The sequence below is a fragment of the Sebastes umbrosus genome, chromosome 15 (genome assembly GCF_015220745.1).
Source record: "Sebastes umbrosus isolate fSebUmb1 chromosome 15, fSebUmb1.pri, whole genome shotgun sequence".
Taxonomy (NCBI): domain Eukaryota; kingdom Metazoa; phylum Chordata; class Actinopteri; order Perciformes; family Sebastidae; genus Sebastes; species Sebastes umbrosus.
The window spans coordinates 31,067,481-31,094,674 of NC_051283.1; the positions used below are offsets into that span (position 1 = coordinate 31,067,481).

The 27,194-nt window shown below is 41.1% G+C and overlaps 2 protein-coding genes and 1 long non-coding RNA gene across 4 annotated transcripts; 2 read left to right on the plus strand and 1 right to left on the minus strand.

The window, feature by feature from the left end:
- The first annotated feature begins 277 nt into the window (after nucleotides 1-277).
- LOC119503150 (zinc finger protein 239-like) lies at nucleotides 278-3,791 on the plus strand. The gene is made up of 3 exons (XM_037794763.1): nucleotides 278-419; nucleotides 1,966-2,415; nucleotides 2,984-3,791. The coding sequence occupies exons 1-3, from the start codon at nucleotides 297-299 to the stop codon at nucleotides 3,062-3,064; spliced, it is 654 nt and encodes a 217-aa protein (XP_037650691.1). The 5' UTR covers nucleotides 278-296; the 3' UTR covers nucleotides 3,065-3,791.
- A 2,874-nt stretch (nucleotides 3,792-6,665) lies between these two features.
- On the minus strand, nucleotides 6,666-22,759 carry LOC119503119 (H-2 class I histocompatibility antigen, Q9 alpha chain-like). 2 transcript variants are annotated; one of them, XM_037794712.1, is made up of 8 exons: nucleotides 22,622-22,759; nucleotides 11,293-11,559; nucleotides 9,396-9,674; nucleotides 8,521-8,823; nucleotides 8,043-8,150; nucleotides 7,667-7,684; nucleotides 7,458-7,530; nucleotides 6,666-6,948 (listed from the first exon to the last, which is right to left on the minus strand). In XM_037794712.1, exons 1-7 carry the CDS (start codon nucleotides 22,668-22,670, stop codon nucleotides 7,484-7,486), a joined length of 1,071 nt encoding a protein of 356 aa, XP_037650640.1. In that variant the 5' UTR covers nucleotides 22,671-22,759; the 3' UTR covers nucleotides 6,666-6,948; nucleotides 7,458-7,483. The 2 variants fall into 2 exon arrangements, with proteins under 2 accessions (XP_037650640.1, XP_037650641.1); XM_037794713.1 differs by lacking the exons at nucleotides 7,667-7,684; nucleotides 8,043-8,150.
- Nucleotides 14,093-22,517, plus strand: LOC119503176. The gene is made up of 3 exons (XR_005210263.1): nucleotides 14,093-14,475; nucleotides 14,733-15,495; nucleotides 22,421-22,517. It is a non-coding gene; the product is annotated as an uncharacterized LOC119503176 (long non-coding RNA).
- Nucleotides 22,760-27,194: the final 4,435 nt, after the last annotated feature.

The following is a 27,194-nucleotide window of genomic DNA, read 5'->3' on the forward strand; positions in this document are numbered from 1 at the left end:
AAAATGTCTGAAAAAACTCAGAAAAATGTCTGAAATAAATCAGAAAAGTTTCAGAAAAAAAATCTGAAAAATGTCCAAAAGGTTGAAAAGAAGGTCAGAAAAAAATTCTGAAAAGGTATTATTTGAATGTTCAAAGAAATGACTGACAGCACATAAAAGAGTCACTTTAGACAGTCCAGAGTAACAAACTAATATCTGACACGTAGTAAACCTTCGATACGCACTGAATGAGGAAATATAACACTAATCACACTTTCTGAAACAGAGACCAGGACCAGGAGCACTTCAAGAGTGAAATGGAGGAGGACCAGCAGAACCCGGAGCAACAGAACCCGGACCAGCAGAACCTGGACCAGCAGAGCAACAAGGTCCCCAAAACACCAGCAGCAGGCTCGTCCTCTGATACCACCGATGTTCAGGTCAGTGTTCAAGACTTCTTGGCTTCAAGTCGGCCATTTTTGGAGATACTGAACGGAAACAATGCAACCGAACTCCCAACTGTTCCTGATTGTTGTTGCTCTAAACGGTCAATTATTGAACCTTTTCACTGTATTCCGGTGTTTGGGTTCATCAAGTGACGAGACGGGAATAGAATAGGCTCGTTGGAGATGAAATGCGCCTCGCCTGGAAAGTAGACGAGATCAGGCGGCAGCAGCAGCAGGGGGTGGTGATTAACAGCCGCGGTCAAGTCGGACAGTTTTCAGCCGTTTCGAGCAGCTTTCAAAGAATTTACAGGAAGTCACAGAAAAAGTTACTTCCTGTTAGATCCGATCTGTAGGCCGCTTGTAGTTATCAAGCTACTTAAATAAAGATCTAGAGAACAAAAAAGATGGAAGTGCAGAGATACAATAAATAAATAAAAGCATGAGAATAAAAAAAATATTAAATGAAGAAAATATACAGCAGCAGCAGTGATGGCAACAAAGGCAAGACGAGTTAGACGTTATTTCCTGCATGGATTGAGTGGCACAGGAAATGATGTATTGCACATTTTTCACCACTTCCTGTGTGCACTATGTGGCGCTAGAGAACACACACTAAACATGCATTATGTTGCTCATTATCAAGTGTAGACCACACAATGTAAATTTCATGTGAATCAGATGTTTGTCACATAACGCTGACTTCCTGTTGCCAGTAGGTGGCGCTATGACTGAGTCAATATTACCATGTAGATGTCCTCAGGCCTGAACTCTTATGAAGTAGGTCAAGTTTGGGGCAGATTGGCACAAGTACAGTCGAGTTACAACAGTTTGTCTTTCATTGGCCAATCATGTAAATTCTCCACCACGCCACGTCAACGCCGTTTCATAAAACCTCAAGATTTGAACAACTTTTCATCACAAAGGTCTTTAGATTGTACTGACCAAATCTGAAGTTGATCGGGTTGAATCTGCAGGAGGAGTTAGTTAATATACAGAGCCTGGAAATGGTTTTCTGCTTTTTTGTACATCTCATCATGTTACATATATCTGCCAAATTTCATAATTGTAGGTGAAACCACAATGAGGGGCTTAATTTTAGCAATTTTTTCCTGCCATTTTGTCACTTCTGAGCAAGAGACTCAGAAAATATCTAAATTCTCACCAGTCCTGATACATGTGCCAACTTTGGTCAGTTTCTGAGCACCTTTAGCCCCTCAAAAATGCGATTTTTATTTGCGTATAAAATATTAATTATAATAAACAAAACAATTTCAATATGGCCTCGCCGACCCCTGGTCGGTGTTCGGGCCCTAATAAGAGAGTTAAGAGAACGTTGCTGCATGAGGCCCATTGTGGGTTATGTTCTACAGACATGTTCTAAATGTTATTTATGGTTTTAGATAGCTCGCTCCACCATGGCATCTCACTGACACTCTCTCTCTCTCTCTCTCTCTCTCTCTCTCTCTCTCTCTCTCTCTCTCTCTCTCTCTCTCTCTCTCTCTCTCTCTCTCTCTCTCTTTATGTCTGTCTGTTGCTATAGAAACGAAGAGGTGGAGGGGGACTCAAACGTCACAGCTTTGAGCTCTGTGGCAAATCCTTCACAACATCTGGAAGTTTAAAGATTCATGAGAGAGTTCACACTGGAGAGAAACCGTACAGCTGCGACCAATGTGGTAAAACGTTTTCTGTTGGTAGTTACCTTAAAAGCCACCAACGCATTCACACTGGAGAGAAACCGTACAGCTGTCACCAATGTGGGGCAGTTTTCACCAGTCAAGGTAATAAAAGCCACCAACGCATTCACACTGGAGAGAAACCGTACAGCTGCAACGAATGTGGCACAACTTTTACTCGGAGTACTCACCTTAAAAGACACCAACGCATTCACACTGGAGAGAAACCGTACAGCTGTCACCAATGTGGGGCAGTTTTCACCAGTCAAGGTAATCTAGAAAACCATCGACGTGTTCACACGGGAGAGAAACCGTACTGGTGTGACCAATGTGGGAAAACATTTTCTCAGGATATTTCCCTTAAGGTCCATCAACGCATTCACAGTGGAGAGAAACCGTACTGGTGTGACCAATGCGGTAAAACTTTTTCTCAGATTAATGCCCTTAACACAGGGGTTCTCAACCAGTGTGCCGCAGCACACCGGTGGGCCGCAGAGCGCCATCTAGTGCCGCGGAGGCAGTGGTACTAGATTATTTTTTTATTATTATTAACAAAGTGAACAGGTAAAACCTAAAGGAGGTAAGATGCCAGCTGCTGCAAAACCAAAGCCTATTGAAGGAGGCTGAGACACGGGCGGACACGGGTCTTGTATTGGGTATAACACATGCGCAGTGTAACCACTACCACTGCCTCCGCGGCACTAGATGGCGCTCTGCGGCCCACCGGTGTGCCGCGGCACACTGGTTGAGAACCCCTGCCTTAACAGACACCGACTCATTCACACTGGAGAGAAACCGTACTGGTGTGACCAATGTGGTAAAACTTTTTCTCAGGATAGTTCCCTTAAAAGACACCAACGCATTCACACTGGAGAGAAACCGTACCGGTGTGACCAATGTGGTAAAACCTTTACTCAGAGTAGTCACCTTAAATCCCACCAGTGCATTCACACTGCATCGTTGTGAACATGTTTCAGAGGCCAGCTAGCTGTTTCCTCCTGCCTCCTCCCCATGCCCTGATAGCTATGTTGTTATATTCTGAGCTTCTCTCCACATTGAAGTCTGACCAACAGTAACTTTACAAAACAATTCATCAAGAAAATATTCAGCAGATTAATGGATGGTAAAGAAAAAAATGTATTACATGAATAAAGGTCAGTATGTAGCCGTAGCCACAAGAACATACATGCTGTTTAGAACATAAAGACCAGAAACTGTTGACTGTAGTCGAACCCCTGGGCCTGTGCCCCACAGACCCGTTCAATAATCCATCCACGAGTCGACAGCTGGAGAAAGATCAAGGAGGACATTCACATCCGACACCAGAGACCATCTTTGAACAGAGACAGGGGTTACCATCTCCCCCCGAATACAACCACCTGTTATCATGTGACTGTGCTGGACTAGCGTCATGTGATGACATCTGAGGAAGGTTAAGTGCTGAAGAAGGCCATGGAAGGTGGTCAAAAGCTCCAAAAAGAAAGTATGTGAGCCTTGAGTTTAGAATGATTTATTCCAGATGTGTTCCCATTATTGTTTTTATCAGCTTCATGCATATTCTTTTGTTCTTATTGTTTTATAGTTCAACATTATATTTTCCTCCTCTGTGTAGTTTTCATTGAATAATCTTTATTTTACATTTATATTCTTGTTTTTATTTTCTATGACTGAATGTGGTTCAGTCAATCTGTTGATGTTCTCGCTTTGACTCCTCGTTTGAAACTGTTTCCATCAATCAATATTTGTTGAGCTGTTGTAATTGTCAGCATTAACATTGTTTTAGGACTAAGTCGTGAGCTAATTGGACTCATAATCATTAATCATCTGACACCAGTCAGATGATTAATGAACTTAATGATTAGTTAAAGCCCACACAGCAGCTGGGAAGGAGGTTATGTTTTCACCGGCCGTTGGCTTGTTTGTTTGTTTGTTCGTTAGCAGGATTACTCCAAAAGTCTGCGTTGGTTTTGCATAATTTTTTTGGAGGGATGGAGTGTGGCACAATGAACAATCCATTAGTTTGATGGTGATCCGGATCATGATCCGGATTCAGGAATATTTTTAAGGATTCCGATCAGCCAGAGCATTAAGACCACAGGGTATAACACATACACAGTGTAGTTGATGACGCGTTGATGACGCGTTGATGACGCGTTGATGACGCGTGACCCCGCCTCCTTCTGAGAGCAGAGAGATACGTGTGTGGATGTGTGTGTGTGTGTAGCTGCTGGCCGTCCGCGGTGAGAAAGAACAAAGCGGTAGATGACGGGATGAGAGACAGCGTAGTGTAACGTTCTACAGACACAACAAGGCTGTTGAATGAGAGAGACATCCACGATACGTTACACGGAAAAACACCGTGTTAATAATAACAAGCTGACCACCTCGCGGTACCGCCAGCTGTGAGCTGGGATCTGTTTTTAAAGTCAAGCGTTGGCGGAGGTCATCGCTCTCCGAGTGACATTCTAGTTGTTGATGTTTTCCTTCATATCACAAATCCACAGCGTACTGAGGCTCCACAGAGAGACACTAAATGACTACAAGCTCTCTGGGGCCTGTTTCACAAAAGCAGAATGAATAAATCCAGGATAAGAGAGAAAGCGAGGCTTGACCTAGTGTAGTCAGTTCATCCTGGTTTAATATGTTTCACGTAGGCCAAGCCAGGCTGAGGAGGGACGACTAGGTTGAGCCAGGTGGAAGTAATTCAGAGAGATGCACGTTCACTGTTTTCTTCAACAGACCACGAGGTCGATCACAGATTTACTGATGCTGAAATGGAGTAAACTTGTTCTGCGTATTTTAAACCTCAGTGAAAAACATCTACTAACAGCTACTTTAGACCAGAGTGGAGACAGAGTGAGCCAAGGTTAGTCTCCGGCTAAACGCAAAGAAAACCGAGGTAATCACCTCCAACATCCTCCCGGGCCGTCCACTCCTAAAGACAGCACGGGGTGTTTGTAACCCAGGTCACAAAGGCCCTGTTCAGACCTGGTATTAACATGCTTCTAGCTGGCAGCTTCATTCATTCGCTCGCCTTCCAAACTGAACTCCGCTTAAAAATCTTAAAGCTTAGTTTCCTCTAACTTACCCGCATGTGCACATTCATTATAGATAATATCAGAAGACGTTTCCTGCTTCTATTTAAGCCATTTTCTATTTGGCTCATGTTTACTAGACTTAGCAGCCCCTTATTTCGCTTAAAGCTAAAGCTTAAGAAGTGATTATAGACATTTTCTGTTTGGGAAACTGATCTTAGGAGGACTATATCTATATATATATCTATGCTGAATGATCTTAGGAGGACTATATCTATAACTATATCTATGCTGAATGATTTTAGGACTATATCTATATCTATATCTATGCTGAATGATCTTAGGAGGACTATATCTATATCTATATCTATGCTGAATGATCTTAGGACTATATCTATATCTATATCTATGCCGAATGGACGAGTGGATTCTATTGATTAAGAAAATGAAGTTGTATTTTATATCTAAGGTGGGTTTAGCCCTGAGATAGGAAAAGATAAATACGACATTCTTTTTAAAGGATTCTGGTGTCAAGATAAAAATACTGCAGGTTTGAAGAACAACAAATGTTACCATTAAAACAAATACTTACTAATGAGTAACCTAACACTGCCACATATATATTGGAATATTACTGGACTGTTTTAATATGATTTGACATTATGGATAATGGCAAAGTGAAGCTGTTTAAACTTCTTCTCTGCAGCTCCTACAACACTTAATAATCCTGCTGATGACGTATAATTTGGTTGATTTTGGTTCTGAACTTGTGAACTTGTTGATGTCTTTAATACCTGTCTGGTTTCTTCAAGTACAAAGATCTTCATGTGTATCAGCTGGAACATCCCACACAGGTCATGGAGAGGACGTCGGGGAAGAGTGAGTTCATGTGTTTCATTATAACAATCATTACATCACTACATTATCTGAAAATATTATATTTCAAATGGGTCTGACTGCAAATCCAAAAGTAGGACGGAGTATTAGGGCCATTGAGGGGGGAAAAGAGAATAAAGTCATAACTTTACGAGAAAGAAAGTCGCAATATTACGAGAATAAAGTCATAGTATAGTATGTCGAGAACTTTCATGATAAAAAGTCATAGTATATATAGTATGTTGAGAAATTGACATGCAGTGACTTAAGATTCTCTTAAAAAGAAAATAAACAAAAAAAAAGCTAAGAACTGTATAAAAGCCTTTATTAATTGGTGTCTTATATTGATGTTGATGACGACATCCATAATCATGGTTAACTGAAGCTCAGTGACTTTAATGGACCATCATACCAAACTGCAGAAATAAAAAGACCACTTGATGGAAGACAAATATTTAGATATATTAATAAATATGTAATATAAAATATCTATGTTACATGATAATAAAGCCAAAGATAGTCATATTATTTCATAGCAGTTTTAAAACCGTTCACCATCAGTTGAATTACAGGCCTGATGCTTGTTCAAGACCACTTTGTCTGGTTTGAACATTTATAGCACAATGTCCCAACAGAGACGGACACAGCAGATCGTCTTTACACTTTGTGAGCGACTCTGTCTTCTTCGCCGGCTGCTGTAACGGGAACGTTCACATCGCCAACACTCGGACGTCTGCTGCTCCTCAGTTGTCCCCTCCACCGGCGTCTTCATGTGAATCTGTCCTCTGGTGGACGGATGCTTCGGCAGCTCCGTCTACCTGCAGCATTGTCAGACTGAGAAAACCCACGTCGCTGCAACCTGGATGATGTCAGAGTGTCGTGGACTCCGGCGAGAATGTGGCATCGCTCCTTGATCCAGTGCAGAATGTATCCATAAACCTAAAGAGGAAAAAAGAAAATAAAAATATATAAAATAGAAAACAAAACTATTGACCATAAATGTTTGGAGAGTTCAATTCCACAAAAGCACATATTTACAGCATCATGTAGACCTCAGATATCCATGATTCAGTCATTGAAGTGTTAACATGTTGTTGGTATAAATCGTTTATTTTAATTTGGTTCAACACCATTTTAATAAATTGGTGTCTGTTTTTCTAAAGGTTAATATTTGAGTCTTTAATATACAGACAGTTTATCTGAGCTGCTGATGTGAAGCTTTCTGAAAGCATCTCCGTCTTTCTCTTAATAATCTCACTTCACGTCATATTAAACAGTTTCACCTTCGTTGTGGAGAAACTCAAAGATGTTCTTTCCAGCTCCAACGTGTCACAGAAGTTTTACAGCGGATAAAGAAACAATCACAGAAGCTCCTTCTGCACATAGTTTAAGGCAGCTTTGTTTAACAACAGGTGTGAATGCTTCATGTCCCATATGAAGCAACTCACTGTGTGCAGGCTGGTGTGTTCATCGTTTAGGATCCTGGATTCAGTTCCTCCAAGACCTCAGCGTTGTTTACAGCTGTAAGGTCAGAAACACATTGTTAGCCCTCAGCAAACACTGCAGGAAGAAGTCCTTCAGCACAAAATACACTAACTCTTTTTAATCTACAGAGATTCAGCTCAGAGGAAATAGAATAAAAACAAGTTGCACTTACGAGATGGAGGGCGTTTGGCTGAAATAAAAAGACAAGACTAATTATTGATGTTGTCACAGTTGAAGATGTCAGACTTTGTCTCCTTTAATGTTTCCAGTGATGACCCGCTCTTCTACTCACTCAAACTCATAAATAAATCCCTTCTACCTTTTGTTTGACATCATTTATCTTCCATCACCTCTCCCTTACATCATCATGCTATAGTCATATTATCATCAAACTGTGGCTCTGAGCCTTACAGCACTGACTGCTGGTTCAAACACATTTAGATGTGCTGGGAAGTGAAATTAGTTTGGATAAAAGCATCAACTTAAAAGTCTAAAATCAAAACAGAGAGGAAAAGACATGAGACGATGTTTCTGTTTGGGTTTCTCACCGTTCTTCTTTTTATAAATGACGGCTCCAAAAATCATCCCAGCGATGAGGACGAGAGCAAGAACAACCACTGCAGCGATGATGGGGACGGTCATGTCAGTGGGCTTCTCTGTTGAGCACAAAACAACAACAAATAGTCACAACCTGAACACATGAAGCAGGTTAGAAGAGAAGAACATCTATAAGACAATGAAATTGTGTTTTGTCTGTTTGATTATTGATATGTTTCTATATTAATCAAAGCTAAGTAAACAGTGGACAGGCAGCACAACAGAAATGGTGGTAATAACACCGGGTCCAGAGGAGCTCGTGCATTGGTTTAATACTGATCTAAACCTTCAAATGATATATAAAAACTAGATGATAGAAAGTGACAACAACACAACTTCCCATCCACATAAAACTACATGAACTGCAGGACAGTGACAGTGAACTAAATGTGTGTTTGCCATCTCCATCACTCCTGATCTCAGTCTCACCTCTGTTGGTCCTGATCACTGCTTTGTCCAGTCTGGTGACGAGGTCGTCCTTCACACCAGAGAGCTGAAACACACAGTCGTACCTCCTCCAGTCTTCAGGTGGGACTGATGAAAGTTTCAGGTCAGCACTCATCTGGAAGGTTCCATCGTGGTTGGGGAGGATCTCTCCGTGGTCCACGTCCTCATGAAGGTCCTCTCCATCTTTCCTCCAGAACAGTGTGGCTCTGTCAGGGTAGAAACCTGTAGCGTGGCAGCTGACTGGAGAGGAGGGAGTCTTCTGGAGGAGAGACACTGAGGGAAGCTCTGGAGAGTAAAGACAACAGTAGTATTATTTACTGCATATTAATATTAGCATTCCTGTTTGATGTGTTTTAAATGCCTTCGTAACACATAGGGGAGAGCGGGGTCGGTTGGGACAGGGGGACAGTAGGGACAGAGACTTTTTAAATATAAGGTGTTAATATTTAGACTGCATTTATTCAATTTAAATGATATTTGTTTAGTCCAGAACAAGATGTCCCAACCGTCCCGGGGAGGCAGAATTTAGTGAAAATGCCCTCCTTGTACATTTATCTAAATTGTGTCTTTCACGTTCGGGTTTAGCTCTAAAAAAAACTTGATATAAATTGTTAGCAGACACCTGTATCTGTTCAGGGATCAAACTATTCTCATTACTGGTCAAGTAGTCTGTGAGCAATGGGACGTTATTTGGTGTCGATACCAAAGTGTGAGAGAGGTGAGAGGAAATGAAAGAAAGAGAAATGTGTGTAAAGAGAGACGCAGTGGGTCTCTGTATGTTGGTGACATGTACTGTAATGTTACTGTTGCTTAGAAACAGAGGAGACATGAAGATTGTTCAGGTCATGTGATTCTACCTGTTCTCAGCAGAACGCTCCTCCCATAGTTCACATACTTCTTCACCCACTCAGGACAAATCTGGGTGAGGTAGTGTTTTAGCCGTGCTATCTCAGCTTTCTCATTATCCCACTTGTGTTTGGTGATGACAGCCTGTAGTTTTGGAGCGACCCATGTCTCTGTCTCCAGGTCCAATGATATGAAGTCTTCTCCATCATAACCATCCTGAAAATAACCTTTAACCTCCTCAGTCACATCGTCCCATTCACAGCCGTACATCCTCTGGACAATGTGGACATCTGAGAGAGAGAGACAGAGACGGCATTAAACCAGAGTGAGATCACAGCCCAGTCATCTATTATCAGTTGATATCACATCTTTACCACAGAGACACACTGATCCACAGACACCAAGACAGAGGATCTACACCTCCTGCTGTTATTGGCTCCATGAAAGACACTTACAGCCAATCATCATGTGGACAGTGTGGACGTCTTGGAGAGAGACAGAGAGGCAGAGACTGCTGGGAAACAGAGTGACATCCTAACACAGTTCAGATCCTCTTTTTACCACAGAGACACAGTGCCTCCACTGAGACCAACAGTTTCTCTCCACTGCTGAAGGTGCTGTGGCTTCATGTGAGCTGCAGGAACAGAGTCCTGACTAGCAGACTCACATTAAACCTGATCCTGGACTGAACCTTACACCCACTGAGACCCTGCAGCCAGTGGATCAGTCCAACAACATCCTCTTCCTGTGAGAAACTCCAGACCAGACTGTCCTGAGGCTGCTCTAGAAGCTTCCACTGAAGGACACTTTCAGTCCAGGATGAGTCACTAGACTCCAGCTGCTCAGCCAGGACAGCACTGTGTTACTACAACTGGTCACAATAAGGCAGAGACCATCAGGACCATTATGGAGACTGGGAGGCAGTCTGTGTGTCCTGATTGGTCCATCCATCAGTCAGTCATTCAAGACAACCAACAGCTGTTTCCAGCTGCAGATGTTGTCTTGATGCTGCCTGCTGGGATGGACCAACACACTGTGGTCAGTACAGTAGAGTTAATCTAATCTAATCTGGAGTTCTACTGTATAGTTAGGGCTGAAACTCATTATTCTTTTCATCATCAATTATTATTGGATTAATAGATTAAACATTTACTTATTTTAAAATGTCAGAAAATAGTGAAGATGCCCGTCACAAGTTCTCAGAGTCTAAAGTGAAATCTTCAAATTGCTTCTTTTGTCTGAACAACACTGAACAGGATTTAATATAAAATGATATTAAACAGAGAAAAGAAGAAAATTCTCATATTAAGAAATCTGATCTAGAACATGTTTGATAAATTAAAAATGAAATACTGTATCATAGACACACTGTGGTCATGTAAAGGTAATCTAATCTAATCTGTAGTTTTAACATATATTTAAGGATACAAGTATTATTGTTGTGATTATTGATTATATCATGACTATGAATTAATCAATAAATTGTTTACACTGTAAAATGTCAAGAATTATAATTAAATTAAAAATATTATTAAATGATAAAAGTATTATTAAAACCTCCTGCTACTCCTCTCATATGAGGACCCAGCAGAAGCAGCCTGCGGCCCGTTTACAGTCCTGCTCCGTACTTTAAGAAACCAGCAGGCAGTAATGTTCCTCTATCAGCTGTGGGTTGTAAAACTGTTGTGATAAACAGGTTCCTGCAGCAGAGTTCTTATGGACCAACTCACTGTGGGCAGTTCAGTAGACTGATTCTGATCTAATCTAGTGGAGACAAAGGGTTCATCATCTCTGCTGGTTATTATGGGATGGACAGAAACACTGTGTGTGTGGTAACATCTGTTCACTAAAATACAGGATGAAAATATAAACAACATTTTATCAGTAAAAAGTGAAACATGAACAAACCTCCAGTTTGGTTGAAGCGCTTCTTTGCAACTTCAAGGTTGACTTTGAAGGCCTGCTGTTTACCCTTACAGAACTCAGTCTCCCTCTCCCAGTACTGAGGATTCTCTTCTGTGACGTTGCTCATCCAGTCCTGTTTGGGTTCTTCTCTCCTGGTGTTACTGTCATAGTGACTAATCTCAAATTCATCAACCAACCCAACAGACACAAACTCTGGGAAGTTTTGGACTCCAGTAGACGCAGTGAAGAAATACTTCAGAGAGTGAGTCACTGGAAGAGAACGTTAACGTCATGATTTCAGTTTTTATATCATACTTTTATAAATCACTGAACAATGTTATTTCTCTGAACACAGAGTCAAAAAGAACTACAAGACATCCTAATAATCTCTGTGTAGTCAATAAATATATAAATATATTTAGTTCCAGACACTCTTTAATATTTCTGATGATTTAGTCTTGAAAACTGTTTTAATTCTGAAATAAAATATAAAAGGAGTCTCATATTTAGGTCATACAGTTGTGTAGCTGACATTCATTGATAGAAAGCAGTTTGTAAAAACAGACATCATTTATTGATTTATTTGTATCTAGTGCTGGATATCTCAATGTGAAGAGAAAGTCCAGTTTAGTTTCCAGTTAGTGGAGTCATTTATTCTTCAGGATGCATCATTAGTAGTTCACACTCCTCATTATCACATTAGTTTGAAGTCTGTCTCTACTGTCCTCTACTCTGCTGTCCTCTACTGTCCTCTGCTGTCCTCTACTGTCCTCCACTGTCTTCTGCTGTCCTCTACTGTCCTCCACTGTCTTCTGCTGTCCTCTACTGTCCTCTACTGTCCTCTGCTGTCCTCTACTGTCCTCTACTGTCCTCTACTGTCCTCTGCTGTCCTCTACTGTCCTCTGCTGTCCTCTACTGTCCTCTGCTGTCCTCTGCTGTCCTCTTCTGTCCTCTACTGTCCTCTACTGTCCTCTGCTGTCCTCTACTGTCCTCTACTGTCCTCTACTGTCCTCTACTGTCCTCTCCTGTCCTCTGCTGTCCTCTACTGTCCTCTCCTGTCTGAATGCATCTAGCTCATATTTCTGTGTTCAGCTGAACTTTAAATATTCTGCACTGAAAGATGTTTAACAAATCTGTCCAAGAATAAATGTGATTCTGTTAATACATCAAATCCTTAAACAGCATCGCCCGACTGATGCTGGATTTTTGAGGCCGACACTGATATCAATATTCAACATATGGGCCGACAGTATTTTGAATAGAGACACAGAACATAAACAGACAAACTTGATACAGATTCCTTAGTTGTTGTTGTTTTGTGACCAGTAGAACTCAGTGGGACATTTCACAGTTTACAAATGAACTGGTGCTCTCTGGAGGACAAACTATGTGATGGAGACACTGTTTATGAATGAGCTCAAACTCAGTTTGGCATTTCTGCACTTCAGTTTCTTGTTACTTATCAGCCGATATATACACCGATACCATATATCTGCAATAAGCTGATATCAGCAAATAATATGGAGGTGTGATTTATCAGTGTAGCTCTACTAAACAGCATGATATAGTACAGTCAATGGAACTATCAGTGTGATGTCATCTGACCCAACCAACACAACTCAGTATGGAGGTACTACGTTAAAGCATTATTAGATAGAATAATATACTATATGAAATATTATATCACTGAAGACAATAAATACATGATGATATGAATGTTCAGTAGGTTGTTATTGATTATGTGTGTTTTTCTGTGTTGTCTAATTATTCTCTAAATATAATTTATTTATATCTTTTCCTATGCAAAATGTTAAATTAATTAATCTGTATGTATGTTTTATTTTATTAATTATGTGTTTGCTGGCTTCTTTTATTCTTTATTTATTTATTTATATTTTATTTTTGTTTTATTTATTTTATTTATTTTTGCTTTTGGCTATTTACATTATTTTATGTATTTATTTATTTATTTTAAATCTTAATTTTGAACCATCATTCCCTGTGTATATATATTATTATACGTTATTTTGTCTAGGCAGTGGGGGGTGAAGAAAAGTGAAAATGCTCTGTGTTAAATATCTGTGAATAATATTATTTTTCTTAAATAAAAAAAATAATAAAATAATTACAAATAATATATATATTTATATATATATAAGTTAATCAAATTATATCAGGTTTTTTAAATGGAATTTTTCAAATCTTTTTCTTTTCTTTTTTTTTACATTAGTACCAATTCCAAGAGGACAAGAAGCTAATTTTTAAGAGAACTATGGTGACTAAAGTCCAACACTTTTAGCTGCTACTGGCTGCTAATTGGTAAATGTTGTTTAGACATACAATATGCAAAGCTCCAAAGCACCTTGTTTCATTATTACTGTGAGCTCTAACAACTTAAAAAGCGACTCTCTTACACCCCCTAGTGGCTGGAGGCATATTACACAAATAAAATACCACAAAGAAATACACGGCTCCTACAAAAATGTACTTCACAATACCATAAAACACAATATAACAGACAATACAAATACACCACCCACTACAGATAATATACAATCATAAAATAAATAAACATGTAAAAAGACAATAAAATGTAAGTATCTAGAACATGGGGTTAAACAACGTGTAAAATAAGATCTAGGTTAAATATATGACTACAATATATTATTATTACCTGATGAAAAATTATGAATGAATGTATCTCAATTATTATAAATAAACTCGTTAATAAAAAAAGACTGATGGTGTTTTCATTTCCGCCTTAAAGTGGTGTTAATGAAGCTCTTCAAAGTGTGACTTATGTAGCGGAGTTAATGATTACACTTGCCATTACTAACTCTGTCTTAATATGTTTATATGTATGTACACTGAATGAATGTATTATATGTCATCTGTTTCAATATCGTGTTATTTACTTTATTATTTACTTTATTATTTAATTATTATTCATTTTATATATTATTTACTTTAATATTTAATTATTATTATTCATTTTATATATTATTTACTTTAATATTTAATTATTATTATTCATTTTATATATTATTTACTCTGATATCTGATTATAATGGAGGTTGCCATGGAGACCGTTGTGTGTACGTAGCATTAGCGCCCTCTACTGCGCCCCTGCAGACTTGACAGGTGCACCCCGCATCTCGTCAGCAGTCTGCATGTGCCGTCTCCGTGGTAGGTTGACTTTGAATTAGCTCCGTAAATATAAAGAGCATAAGCCTTGTTTTTATGGTTAAAATTGTGTTTCTGTAAATTGTATGTCGAGCTAAGCTTACAAAGTACTAGAGAAAATACTGAATGTTGATATTAGTTGCCTCTTTGATTGTGTGGAGCACTTTGTTGAACACGCCACGTTGTCGGTGACTTTGCTAGCTTAGTTAAAGCTAGCTGGCTAATCAACAGCAACTTCAACTGATATCATTTTGTTTCAGCATCTTTGAGAAGCTTTGCCGCTGTGAGACTGACTGTGGGAGATCTAACATCATCTCTGTATTATCAGAATAAATGGCGAGTTGGAGCCAAAAGTGACGGTGTGTGGACATCATTAATAACACAACGCAAAGAGAGAGTACACAACTGCGACACTGGTGCCGTGACCCGTTCTTCTCCTTGGTGTTGCTGCGGACTCGACGTCAAGACCGGAGTTTCGTCTGCTCCGCCTGTTGCGCAATCGGCTTTCCACGGTGCAGTGAGTCGCAAATGTGATTGGAAATCTGATGCTGTTACTTTCTATGGACTATATTTTGTGATTAGCGGATTTGAGTGACCTAAAAGAAAATAACTTTACATGTAGTGCTGTTAATGGGATTCACTGTGTACATGTTATTGGTTTATTGCTAATTTTATAATTGTGAAATGTGGAGGTAAAAAAAAAAAAAAAAAAATATTCTGCTAGGATTTTATTTTTTTTCTTCCTCTTCTGTGAGTCGAAGCAGTTTGTGTGTGGTTTGGGCATTATATATATATATATATTTTTTTTTTTTTTTTTTTTCCTGTATGGAGGACAAAGTGTAAAAAAAAAAAAAAATCCCTGGATAGGCATAGTGTTAAGTTTTGTTTTTTTCACTGAAAATGGATGGGCCTAATATGTCGGGTATTGGCAGGGGTACGAGTATGTGGTTTAGTCCACTTTCAAATGTGGACCGTGGACGAACTAGGGAAAAACCTTTGACATCTACCCCTCATATTGCTAAGGTAAATAATGTGGGGTGTGATAATACTTATGGCACTGCTGATGTAGGAGCAGAGGGGCAGTCTGCACCTTCTGATCAGGATGTTGAACATGTCCCAGTGACTGCTCTGAGTGACTTAGTGAAACAGATAGGGGCCAGCATTGGTGAAAACATTGTCTCCTGTCTTAAGTCCATTTCAGCTAATGATGTTAGTGTGCCTCATTCGTCCACTACTGATCTTTCTAAGGTTAACCTGACAGTTAGCCATGAGAGCTATGAACCTCGCCCTTTCAGGGGAGACAACACTGACAGACTTTCAGTCTCTGAGTGGGAGGAATCTGTCAGGATTTATCTGAGTAGGAGGGGCATTGAGCTGTGTGACCAAGTTGAAGAAGTGCTCAATAAGCTACAAGGGAAAGCACAGGATGTTGTGAAGGTTGGGCTACGTAGCAAACCCTCGTTGGACTTGATGTCAGGCCCACAACCTGTGTTTGACATACTCAGACAGCACTTCAGTGAATCGGTAGTCTCTTTTATGCCTCTTGCTGACTTTTACGACACAAAGCCTTACCCCACTGAGACTGCTGTTGACTACTGGATTCGGCTTAACAAAGCCATTGACATTGCTGTGGATGGACTAAAGAGACAAGGCAAGACTCTTGACAACCCCGCTCGTGAAGTGACAGTTATGTTCATCACTCATTGTCCCGATCCTGAACTGTGTTTAATCTTCAGCTGTAAGCCACTGGAGGAATGGACTGCCACTGATGTTCAGGTGCGGCTGGACGAGCATCACCGTAAACGGCGTCTCCAGCAGCGTCAATCTGCAGGCCCAGCTGATCGCTTGCAGCCTGCCCAGGCTGAAGAGGTTATTCGCAGCCATGTTCAGACTACAGAGAGCCCTTCTACCCCGCAACCGCATACAGCCGGTAGACCATTTCCAAATGAGGGTCAGTCTCTTGAGCATGTCATCTCTCTTCTGGAGCGCTTGCTGCAGCGTGAGTCCTCTCAGCGTTCCAGGCCTCCTCGACCAGGGACTGGCAGCCGCACAAGGTCGCGGCGGCCATGTGCCGTTTGTGGGAATGATAATCATGACACTGTGTCCCACTGTAGGAGTGAACGTCTTTGCTTCCGCTGCCATGCTGCTGGACATCAAGCGATGACTTGTCCTGTCTCCCCTGGTCCTGCCTCGTCTGCTGCTCAGCCTGGCGGTCCAAGTCAGCAGGAAAACTAACTGGCCCACATGAGCAGGGGACTATTGGAGGGCCAGTTAACATGTCCCCACGAGAACAGGAGGATGTTGATCTTGAATCTGTTTACTCACAGTTCTGTGCCTCAACAGATGATGACACTACCGTGATATTTCAAAACACGCAGAGGCTTTCTGCTACCGATAACCTTTTCTACACTGATGTGCTGGTCCAGGATGCTGTGAAGCTGCGAGCTATGCTGGACAGTGGCTCGATGGCCTGTTCCTTGAGCTCTCGCATGCTTCCCCTCTTGGAACAAGCTAATGTTGTTTCTCCGGGCTCTGTTTCTCCTACATCAGTTGTTCTCATTGGATGCGGGGGTTTGCGAACAACTCCTGTGGGAGTATGTGAGCTTCAGATGAAAGTACTTGATAATCGCATCTCAGTCCCCACACTCATTGTGGAGGGTCAGAGTGATGATCTCATTCTTGGCAGCAATGTCATCAAACATCTCATTCGGGTGCTGAGGCATTCTGAGGATTTCTGGGAGAAAGTGTCTCTTTCGGATCAAGGTTCCGAGGAGGAGGAAACGCTGCTGCAGCTGTTGACCACTGTGGAGAAATGGAGAGGAAATGAGTGTTCTGACAAGGTGGGCACTGTTAAACTCAAACATGCTGTGACCTTGGAGCCCATGAAGGAACACTTGGTTTGGGGCCGCCTGCCTAGCCATAAATGTCTCTCCGCTGGCAGCACGGTCATTGTAGAGCCAAGTGAGTCTCGCACAGTGCCACGGACAGTTATGGTGGGTCGTATTGTGACACCGCTGTGGGGCGACGGTTGGGTCCCGGTGAGAGTCACCAACCCCTCCACTAAACCAGTGACTCTGAAACGCAACTGTAAAATTGCTGACGTGTCCACATGTGTGGCACTGGAAGACTTTGACACTGACTACCTGTATGAAAATGACTCACCTGTTGATGTGAAATGCACAGTGACCAAGACAGCTGACAAGTCTGACACAGCCAGTGAGAAGAGCTTGACTGTTGACTCAGAGTGCCCTGCACACCGACCTTGCAATCCGACACTCCGTGACTTAGGACTGCAAGACATTGACGTTGATTCGAGTCATCTGTCTCCTTTTTGGAAAGCAAAGCTTGTTGATCTGTTGGCCAAGTATGAGTCCATTTTCTCCCGTCACAGGCTGGACTGTGGAAGAGCAAAAGACTTTGTCCACCGCATCCGACTGAGTGACAGCAAACCCTTCAGACTCCCTTATCGCCGTCTGTCTCCATCACACTACGAGAAGCTGAGAGTGGCCTTGAATGAAATGGAGGAACGTGACATCATAAGGAAGTCTACCAGCGAGTATGCCTCACCTCTTGTCCTCGTCTGGAAAAAGAACGGAGACTTGCGGCTCTGCACTGATTTTCGTTGGCTGAACGCGCAAACTGTCAGAGACGCGCATCCCTTGCCTCACCAGGCTGACGCCTTGGCTGCCCTCGGAGGGAATGCATTCTTCTCGACCATGGACCTGACCTCTGGTTATTACAACGTGGAGGTCCATGAGGAGGACAAGAAGTTCACTGCGTTCACCTCTCCATTCGGTCTGCATGAGTACAACAGGCTCCCACAGGGCCTATGCAACAGCCCTGCCACGTTCATGAGGATGATGATGGCTATCTTCGGTGATCAAAACTTCTTGAGCCTCTTGTGTTACCTGGATGACATACTGGTATTTGCCCCTGATGAACAGCTGGCGCTGCAGAGGTTGGAGATGGTGTTTGAGAGGTTAAAGGCGCACAACCTGAAACTAGCTCCTAAAAAGTGCCACTTCATGAGACCTTCTGTGAAGTTTCTTGGACATGTGGTGAGGAAGGATGGCATCTACACTGATCCTGAGAAAGTCAAAGCCATCGTTGACTTGGATGACAGAGATTTGATGGAGGAGGGCACTGGCACCCCCTCTCCTACCAAGATCAGATCCTTCCTTGGAATGGTTGGCTTTTATCAGCAGTTCTTTGAGGGATACTCCTGCATCAGCAAACCGCTGTTTGCACTGACGTCTGGGATGAGGAGGCCTCGTCATGCCAAGAACAAAAGGAGCCCACCTATGATCAGGAGGCTCACCTCTGCTGACTGGACACCTGAATGCAGTGAGGCTTTCGAAAAGCTGAAACAGGCATTGCTGGATAATGCCACCCTTGCTCATCCAGACTTTGGCAAACCTTTTTTTGCTCTCGGTTGATGCCTCTTCCAATGGCCTCGGGGCTGTATTGTCTCAAGTGGTTGAGGGTAATGATGTTGCCCGACCCGTCGCATTTGCCAGCAAATCGCTCAACTATGCCCAGTCACGCTATCCAGCTCACAGGCTGGAATTCCTCGCACTCAAGTGGGCTGTTTGTGACAAATTCAGCCATTGGCTGAGAGGCCAAAAATTTACTGTATGGACAGACAACAACCCGCTCACATACATTCTCAGTAAGCCGAAACTGGATGCCTGTGAACAGAGATGGGTGTCGAAACTGGCCCCATACGACTTTGACATCAGGTACATTCCTGGCCCTAAGAATGTAGTGGCGGATGCCCTCAGCCGTGAGCCATTTGTGCAACCGAGTGTTCTTCATCGCCTCACAACAGTCCCATACGGTGCACTCCTGGAGGAAGCAAATGCTTTGGACCTTGACTGTGTGCAGGATGCTTTCCGTCTGTCTTGTGATCCGTTGAGCCGGCTACATGTGCTTCATCCCTTGACAGTGGCTTCCAACACTGCAGTGGCTGTGCCCCTTCATCCATCTATCTCCTCGCAGGCAGTGTCTGCTGTTCTGGAGCATTCTTTGGATCACGAGTGCCTGCCCCCTCATGCTTTGCTCTTGCCTCAGCTCACTCAGTCCATTCAACCACCGGAGCTGTCTGAATTCCACCCTCTGCCCAAGGACACGCTGATGGTTATGCAGCGTGCTGACCCCTGTTTGAGTCGTGTGCTTCACTTTGTGGAACGTCAGAGAAGGCCGTCTAGACGTGAACGCACACATGAGCCTGTTGATGCTCTGCGGCTCCTTCGATGCTGGGACCAGCTCACCATCAACTCAGGTGTCCTGTATCGCACCTCTAAGGACGCTGTCACAAAGAGAAAAACTTACCGGTACGTTGTGCCCTCTGCCTTGAAAGAGAAAGTTCTCAGAGGGGTACATGACGAGGCGGGTCACCAGGGGCAGAGACGGACACTCTACCTGACGAGACAGCGATTCTATTGGCATGGGATGGAGGAGAATGTCAAGGAGTATGTGCGGCGCTGTCACCGTTGTGTGGTCAGTAAGTCTCCTGAACCAGAAGCCAGGGCGCCACTCGAGAGTGTTAAGACATCCAGACCTCTTGAGTTGGTTTGCATTGACTTTTGGTCTGCTGAAGACTCCTCAAACAAGTCCCTTGATGTTCTCGTAGTGACTGACCATTTCACCAAGCTGGCTCAGGCCTATCTCTGTCCCAATCAGTCAGCCAAGGCTGTCGCTCATCAGCTCTGGAACAATTTCTTTTGCGTCTATGGCTTCCCTGAACGGGTGCACTCAGATCAGGGTGCGAACTTTGAGAGCAGTCTGATCGCAGAGATGCTCCAGGCTGCTGGTGTTAAGAAATCTCATACAACGCCCTACCACCCCATGGGCAACGGAGCGGTTGAGAGGTTCAATCGCACCCTTGGAAATATGATCAGAGCCCTTCCGCCGAAAGCCAAGCACAGATGGCCCCAGCACCTACGATCTCTCACCTTCTCCTATAATGCCACAGTTCACGAAACCACAGGCTTTGCTCCCTTTCAACTGATGTTCGGCAGAACGCCCAGGCTGCCTGTGGACATGATGTTTGAGTCTGTGCTTATGGATGACCAGGTGATGGATTATGATGCCTATGTACAGTGTCTCAGACGTGACTTGGCGGAGGCTATCAAGATTGCCCAGGCCTCAGCCGCTAAGCAACAGGGGAGGCAGGCTGATCTATACAACCGCAAGCTGAGAGGTGCACCTGTGGATGTTGGGGACGGTCCTTTTGGCTAACAAGGGGGAACGCGGACGGAGGAAGCTGGCTGATCGCTGGGAGAGCCACCTCTACACTGTCGTGGAGAAACATGAGAACACTCACACTTTCAGACTCAAGAACTCTGCAACAGACCGAGAGAAAGTGGTCCACAGGAATCTGATTATGCCTGTGAATTTCCTGCCCGTTTCAACTGAGCATGAGAACTGTTCTTCAGTCAGTGGCCTGACCAATGGTGATGTGGATGAGTCTGTGTTGGATGCAAATGAGAGGGGCTCTGTCTTGCTGCCTGAATGTGGACCTGAGGACAGGACTGTCACATGGATCTCTCAGCTCCCAGCCTCCACGGGAGATCAGTCAACTACTGCAGAGGATGTTCCTGCTGCTGATGACTCAGTGGAAGCCGTTGACGAATCTGACCCGACTCTGCATGACAATCCAAACTTGACTAGAGAGAACAGACCACACCAGTCTGGTCTTTGTGACCCAGCTGTGAACACTGACTATTCTGTGGACTTTGCTGACTCTCGACCTGCTGTTGTTTCGCTGCCTCCTGATGCAGGTTCTGTGGTTCTGTCAGGGGCAGACCAAACCTTTTCCCGTGATAACACACGGAGAGTGACGAGATATGGGAGGGTTGTTAGACCTGTTTTAAGGCTTATTCAGCACATGAGCCAGAAAGTTCTTGCTGGTTGTTAATAGTTATGATGTGTAGTTGCATTGGTACATAAGTGAATGTATTGCTTCTTCTGCTTGGTGGGAGGTTATCATTTTTTTTTCTCTCTCAGAATATGACACCTGTAAGTGAGTATAGGTAATGTGTATGTTCAGGTGGTTCATGATTGTACTGTCTTAATGATGCAATATTTGAGTAGCCTAACATGTAGATGGGCATGTTTTCCTATGGGTGTTGGTAGGCTTTGCAAACCTTTCACATTCTAATTCTTAAGGAATAGTCTTTATGACTGGAATACTTGATATCTGTGATCTGAACAGTACTGTACGCATAGGCATTTTTTTCTTTTCTTCTGTATATTGTTGGTACCTGGTATGTTCTGTTCTATGGGATCTGGCAGCTCAGTCTCACTTTTTCATTTTGGTTTGGCTTGAATGGGCAAGTGAAAATCAGCAGGGGGGAATGTAGCGGAGTTAATGATTACACTTGCCATTACTAATTCTGTCTTAATATGTTTATATGTATGTACACTGAATGAATGTATTATATGTCATCTGTTTCAATATCGTGTTATTTACTTTATTATTTAATTATTATTCATTTTATATATTATTTACTTTAATATTTAATTATTATTATTCATTTTATATATTATTTACTCTGATATCTGATTATAATGGAGATTGCCATGGAGACCGTTGTGTGTACGTAGCATTAGCGCCCTCTACTGCGCCCCTGCAGACTTGACAGGTGCACCCCGCATCTCGTCAGCAGTCTGCATGTGCCGTCTCCGTGGTAGGTTGACTTTGAATTAGCTCCGTAAATATAAAGAGCATAAGCCTTGTTTTTATGGTTAAAATTGTGTTTCTGTAAATTGTATGTCGAGCTAAGCTTACAAAGTACTAGAGAAAATACTGAATGTTGATATTAGTTGCCTCTTTGATTGTGTGGAGCACTTTGTTGAACACGCCACGTTGTCGGTGACTTTGCTAGCTTAGTTAAAGCTAGCTGGCTAATCAACAGCAACTTCAACTGATATCATTTTGTTTCAGCATCTTTGAGAAGCTTTGCCGCTGTGAGACTGACTGTGGGAGATCTAACATCATCTCTGTATTATCAGAATAAATGGCGAGTTGGAGCCAAAAGTGACGGTGTGTGGACATCATTAATAACACAACGCAAAGAGAGAGTACACAACTGCTACACTTACAGTAAAGTTATTATAACTACAAATCGTTTTTAGTAAATCTTACTTGCGGATGCAGCGTGGCAGAGGCACAGCAGTAAAATAACTTTCCTCATTTTATTCACATAAAGAAACACCGAGAAGAGAAATTCACCACGATGTTACTCCTCTCCTTCTCCGTCTTCTTCTGGTTCCTTCCAACATGCGCAGCAGCTTCATTCTGACCATTAGAAAACTCCCCATTGGCTGTGCGTCATGACTCATCATGAGTTACTAGGTGAGATTGAACAACACAGGTTTTCAGTGGGAAGTGACACTATATATTGACAGAAAAACTACAGAACAGGAGACAAACAGCAGCACATAATGTATATAAAGTAATTATATATTAAAAAATTATGTAATTAATGTCATCTGAAGAAAAAAAAAACATTATTTTATATATATATATATATATATATATATATATATATATATATATATATATTATTTTAGAACTCAATAACTAATTTAGTTCAATCTGTTAAAACTGCAGGTGGAATAGTGGTATTTTTTTTAAAAAGCACTAATTAAAACAGAAAACAATGATATGAAGGCATTAGGAAGAAATTGATTTATAATGTCGTGTAAAATTGGAATGATAAAATGAAGCACCTGTGAGATATGACAAACAGTTTAATGTGAGGCTACAACCTTTCAGGAGTAGAATCCCGTCTGTGAGAACAGAGGTCAGATGAGGACAAGTAAAACAGAAACAATGAATGGACCAGAACACTCACACATACAGTCTACACATACAAACTGTGTTTTACCGACCATCACTCTATTTAATACAACACATCAAGGTCATGGCCCTCATATCCAGAGAGCAATACTTGGGTGTTTTTATGTGCTTTTAACATGCAACTTTTTAAAGAAAAAGATAAATACAACTCATTTCCTTTTGATATATTCACCAGATACAAGGGTTATTTTCCTTTAGGTGCAGTTTCTTGTAGATTTAAAGCCAATTGTTCACACTTTATGTATGACTTTTCAGTCTCACATCATTGAAGTTTTACTGATGATCATGTTTGATGTTGTTTCTTCAACACCAGAGGAATGTGGCAAAACGAAGAAGACAAGAAGCTGCGATGGCCTGGCAGGGACCAAAATAACAACCATGTTACTGTGTATGCCACAATATGCAGATCATGCTGGATCTCTGTCAAACAACACAGAAACGGAACCTAACAGACTCATCAGGGGATTTACGAGAAATGCTCCAGAGGGTTGTGTGTTTGTGGCCAGTGGAGGAGCTCTAACCTCGTTACTGAGTCCTGAAAAGGCCTCATAGCCGACCAGAAATAAAAAACAGCAGGGTTCAGCAGAGAGACATAAAAAAGGAGTTAATCAAGTTGCATTGTGGGTAGGTTCATTGGGACTCACTGCTTCTGCCTGTTCCAGATCATTAGTGTTATCTGGAGAGTTTCATGTCTGTGTTTATAAAACAAATCAAAACATATTGTCATATCTTCTATTCTTGATCTATTTTACATTTCCTTTGGTTGAAATAATTATGTCTGTGTGATAGAAATCAAATATTGACGCCCACAGTCTGTAGTGTGCGCGCATGCATGTGAGGTGGAGTGAGCTGAGTGAAGGCAAGCAGGCAGAGGAGCAGAGTACAGCAGAGACTCCGGTCCTGGAGACCAAAGCTACGGTCTCCTCCGCATCCTCCGACCGCGGCCAACACTGTTTAACAGCTTCACTAGATACAACCAAGAGGTTTTGGTGCTTCACTGTAGTTTGTGTTGGAGTCTGAGTCTGAACAGCGAAGCCACACGCGAGACCATGAGACACCGACCCGGGTGATTTATACATGTAAGAAGTTACAAACAGTCCCTTTACATTTTTCAACATACTATACTATGACTTTTTTTAAATTACATTTTTTGACATACTATAACTTTTTAATATTTTTTTTCGATATTCTATACTCTGCCTTACTTATGATTTTTAGACATGTTATACTATGACAAGTATGACTTTTTGCAACATATTATATTATGATTTTTTAATGTTTTTTTTCAACATACTATGAGTTTTTTTCGAAATGTAATATTATGACTTTTTATGACTTTGTTTCCAAAAGTATACTATTACTTTTGTATGACTTTTTTTAGACATGTTATATTATGACTTTTTTATGATTTTTTGGCATGATATGACTTTAATATTTTATTTCACATTTATTTCATGTTATACTTTGACTTTTTTTAAAATACTATACTATGACTTTTAAAAAAAACCATTTCGACATACTATACTATGACTTTTTTTCATTAAATATTTCGACGTACTATATACTGTAGAAAAGCGAGTACCGTCATGTTCTCAGAATTTGGGCATCGACTTTGTTACAAATTATCAGTTCTTGTGACATCCCTATTCATTGCATGTTTTACTACTATCTTTCTGCAGGTTTCAGTGGAGCGGTTCAGATCTACAACACATCAGTCTGGAGGACGGAGCTGCAGGAAGTTCAGCCGCTGTTTGAGCATCGTGGTCACGCAGTTTCATCGCAGTCTGATGACGACGTCTTCGTCACCTCCCACATCTGGCATCATCTGTCTTCAGTAAACATCAACAGATCTTTACTTTTATGAATTGCTGTTGGATTAAACTGCTGTAATTTAAATACAAATTAAATCAGATGGCTTTTGGTTTTTGTATTACAGCACATATTTGTGTTGAAAATTGCATTCGCTAACTAAATATTTTCCCTGCAGAGAGCTGGGGAGAACGGTTGGTTTTTCCCAACTCAGATTTTTAAAAAGTATTTTTAACATTTTTATTCAAACTTCAATAAAAGTTTATATTTTGATTAGATCAGGGGTCAGCAACCTGCGTCTCTTCAGCTCCTCTCCAGAGGCTCCCTGTGGATTTATAAAAATGGAAATGAATAACTGTTCTTTGTTTACATTTTTATCTATCATTGTTGTAGCTCTATGGTACGATGGTACGACGGAGTATCAGGGCCACATTGAGGAAAAAAAAGAAATCTGAGATTTCAAGAATAAAGTCATATTATGAGAATAAAGTCATAATATTATAAAGTAGTAATTTTACGTGGTATTTCCTTTTTTTCTCGTGAAGTTATGACTTTAGTCTCGTAATATTACAACTTTATTGTGTAAATCTCAGATGTTTTTTCCCTCAATGTGGCCCTAATACTCCGTAGTACATTGTCTCTTTGGCCCTCACTGCATTAGACTGATATACTATATACTTAGACTATAAACTGTGTTACCTTCATCACAATGATCACATGTTTTCCGGCTCCAGACAGATTTGTTGTTGTTTTTTTTTGCCTAAAATGTCTCTTTAGATAGTAAAGGTTGCTGACCCCTGGGTTAGACTAATTAGATTCCAATTGTTTGTTTGACTTTCTTCTGTAGAAATCGCCTTTATTAAAACTGCAATGGGAGATGCATATGAGTTTTTGCAATTTTTCAATTCTCGAAGGAGCACAAAATAAGCAGCATCCACCTCTATTGTTTTAGGATTGAGGCAGACATCTGCATGGACAGATAACAACAGGGGGAAATGAGACAAATTAAATCCTGAAAACATCGGTGTCCCAACATGACACATCTGTGATAACCGACTCTGACGGAGAAGTTAATTCATTACAAACCACAGAGAACAAGGAGTGAAGTGTGACACGAGGACTCTGCAGCCTCTTTACTTGTTTGTGTGTCACATGTAAAGTCGGTTTCAGGTCAGAAGAGGCTGAAATGGTTTTAGGATATTTTAGGTTACAGAAATAAAACATTCCAAACATGATTCTCTAGCTGTCTTTGACCACTGATTCAACCAGACTGACAACTGAAGGAGACGTTGGTCCCTCTCAGCAACAGTTGAATCAGAAGAGAACAAATCAGCAATCATTGGTGAATGAAACTGGAAGCTGAAATACATAATAGTAATCTCATAAAAAAATGTCATACTATAGTATGCCATATAAAAAAGTAATAGTATGGTATGTCGTAAAAATTAAATCAAAGAAAGTCATGGTATAATGTGTCATAAAAACGTGAGTGTATTATATCATAAAAATGTCAGTATATTATATCATAAAAAAACATTGTATAGTATGTCATACAAAATGTAAAAAGAAAAGTCATAGTATAGTATGTCAAAAAATGTAATTTAAAAAAGTCGTAAGTAAAAAAAATGGCATCGTCTTGTATTCCATGTCATTAAAAAACAACTCATAGTATAGTATGTCAAATAATTTCATGAAAAAACTCATAGTATAGTACCTAATAATAAAATGTCATAAAGAGTAGTAGAATGGTATAGAATGTAAAAAAAATTGTGATAAAAAAAAGTCATAGTATGTCACAAAAATGTCTTGAAAAAAGTCATAGTATAGTATGTCATAAAGAACTGTAATAGAAAAGTCATTGTATAATGTGTCGTAAAAAAGCCACAAAAAAGTTATAGTATAGTATGTCATGAAAAAATTTGATAAAAAAAGTCATCGTATAATATGCCGTAAAAAAGTCATAAAAAGTCATAGTATGTCGTAAGTAAACAAATGGCATTGTCTGGTATTCCAAGTCATTAAAAAAAAACTCATAGTATGTCAAATA

Coding starts and splice junctions, on each gene's coding strand:
- LOC119503119 (XM_037794712.1), bottom strand. CDS start 22,670: ATGAGGAAAGTTATTTTACTGCTGTGCCTCTGCCACGCTGCATCCGCA. Junction 9,675..11,292: donor GCGCTTCAACCAAACTGGAG/GTTTGTTCATGT, acceptor TCTCTCTCTCAG/ATGTCCACATTGTCCAGAGG. Junction 8,151..8,520: donor AGTGATCAGGACCAACAGAG/GTGAGACTGAGA, acceptor TGTGCTCAACAG/AGAAGCCCACTGACATGACC.
- LOC119503150 (XM_037794763.1), top strand. CDS start 297: ATGGAGGAGGACCAGCAGAACCCGGAGCAACAGAACCCGGACCAGCAG. Junction 420..1,965: donor CTGATACCACCGATGTTCAG/GTCAGTGTTCAA, acceptor CTGTTGCTATAG/AAACGAAGAGGTGGAGGGGG. Junction 2,416..2,983: donor ACACGGGAGAGAAACCGTAC/TGGTGTGACCAA, acceptor GAGAAACCGTAC/CGGTGTGACCAATGTGGTAA.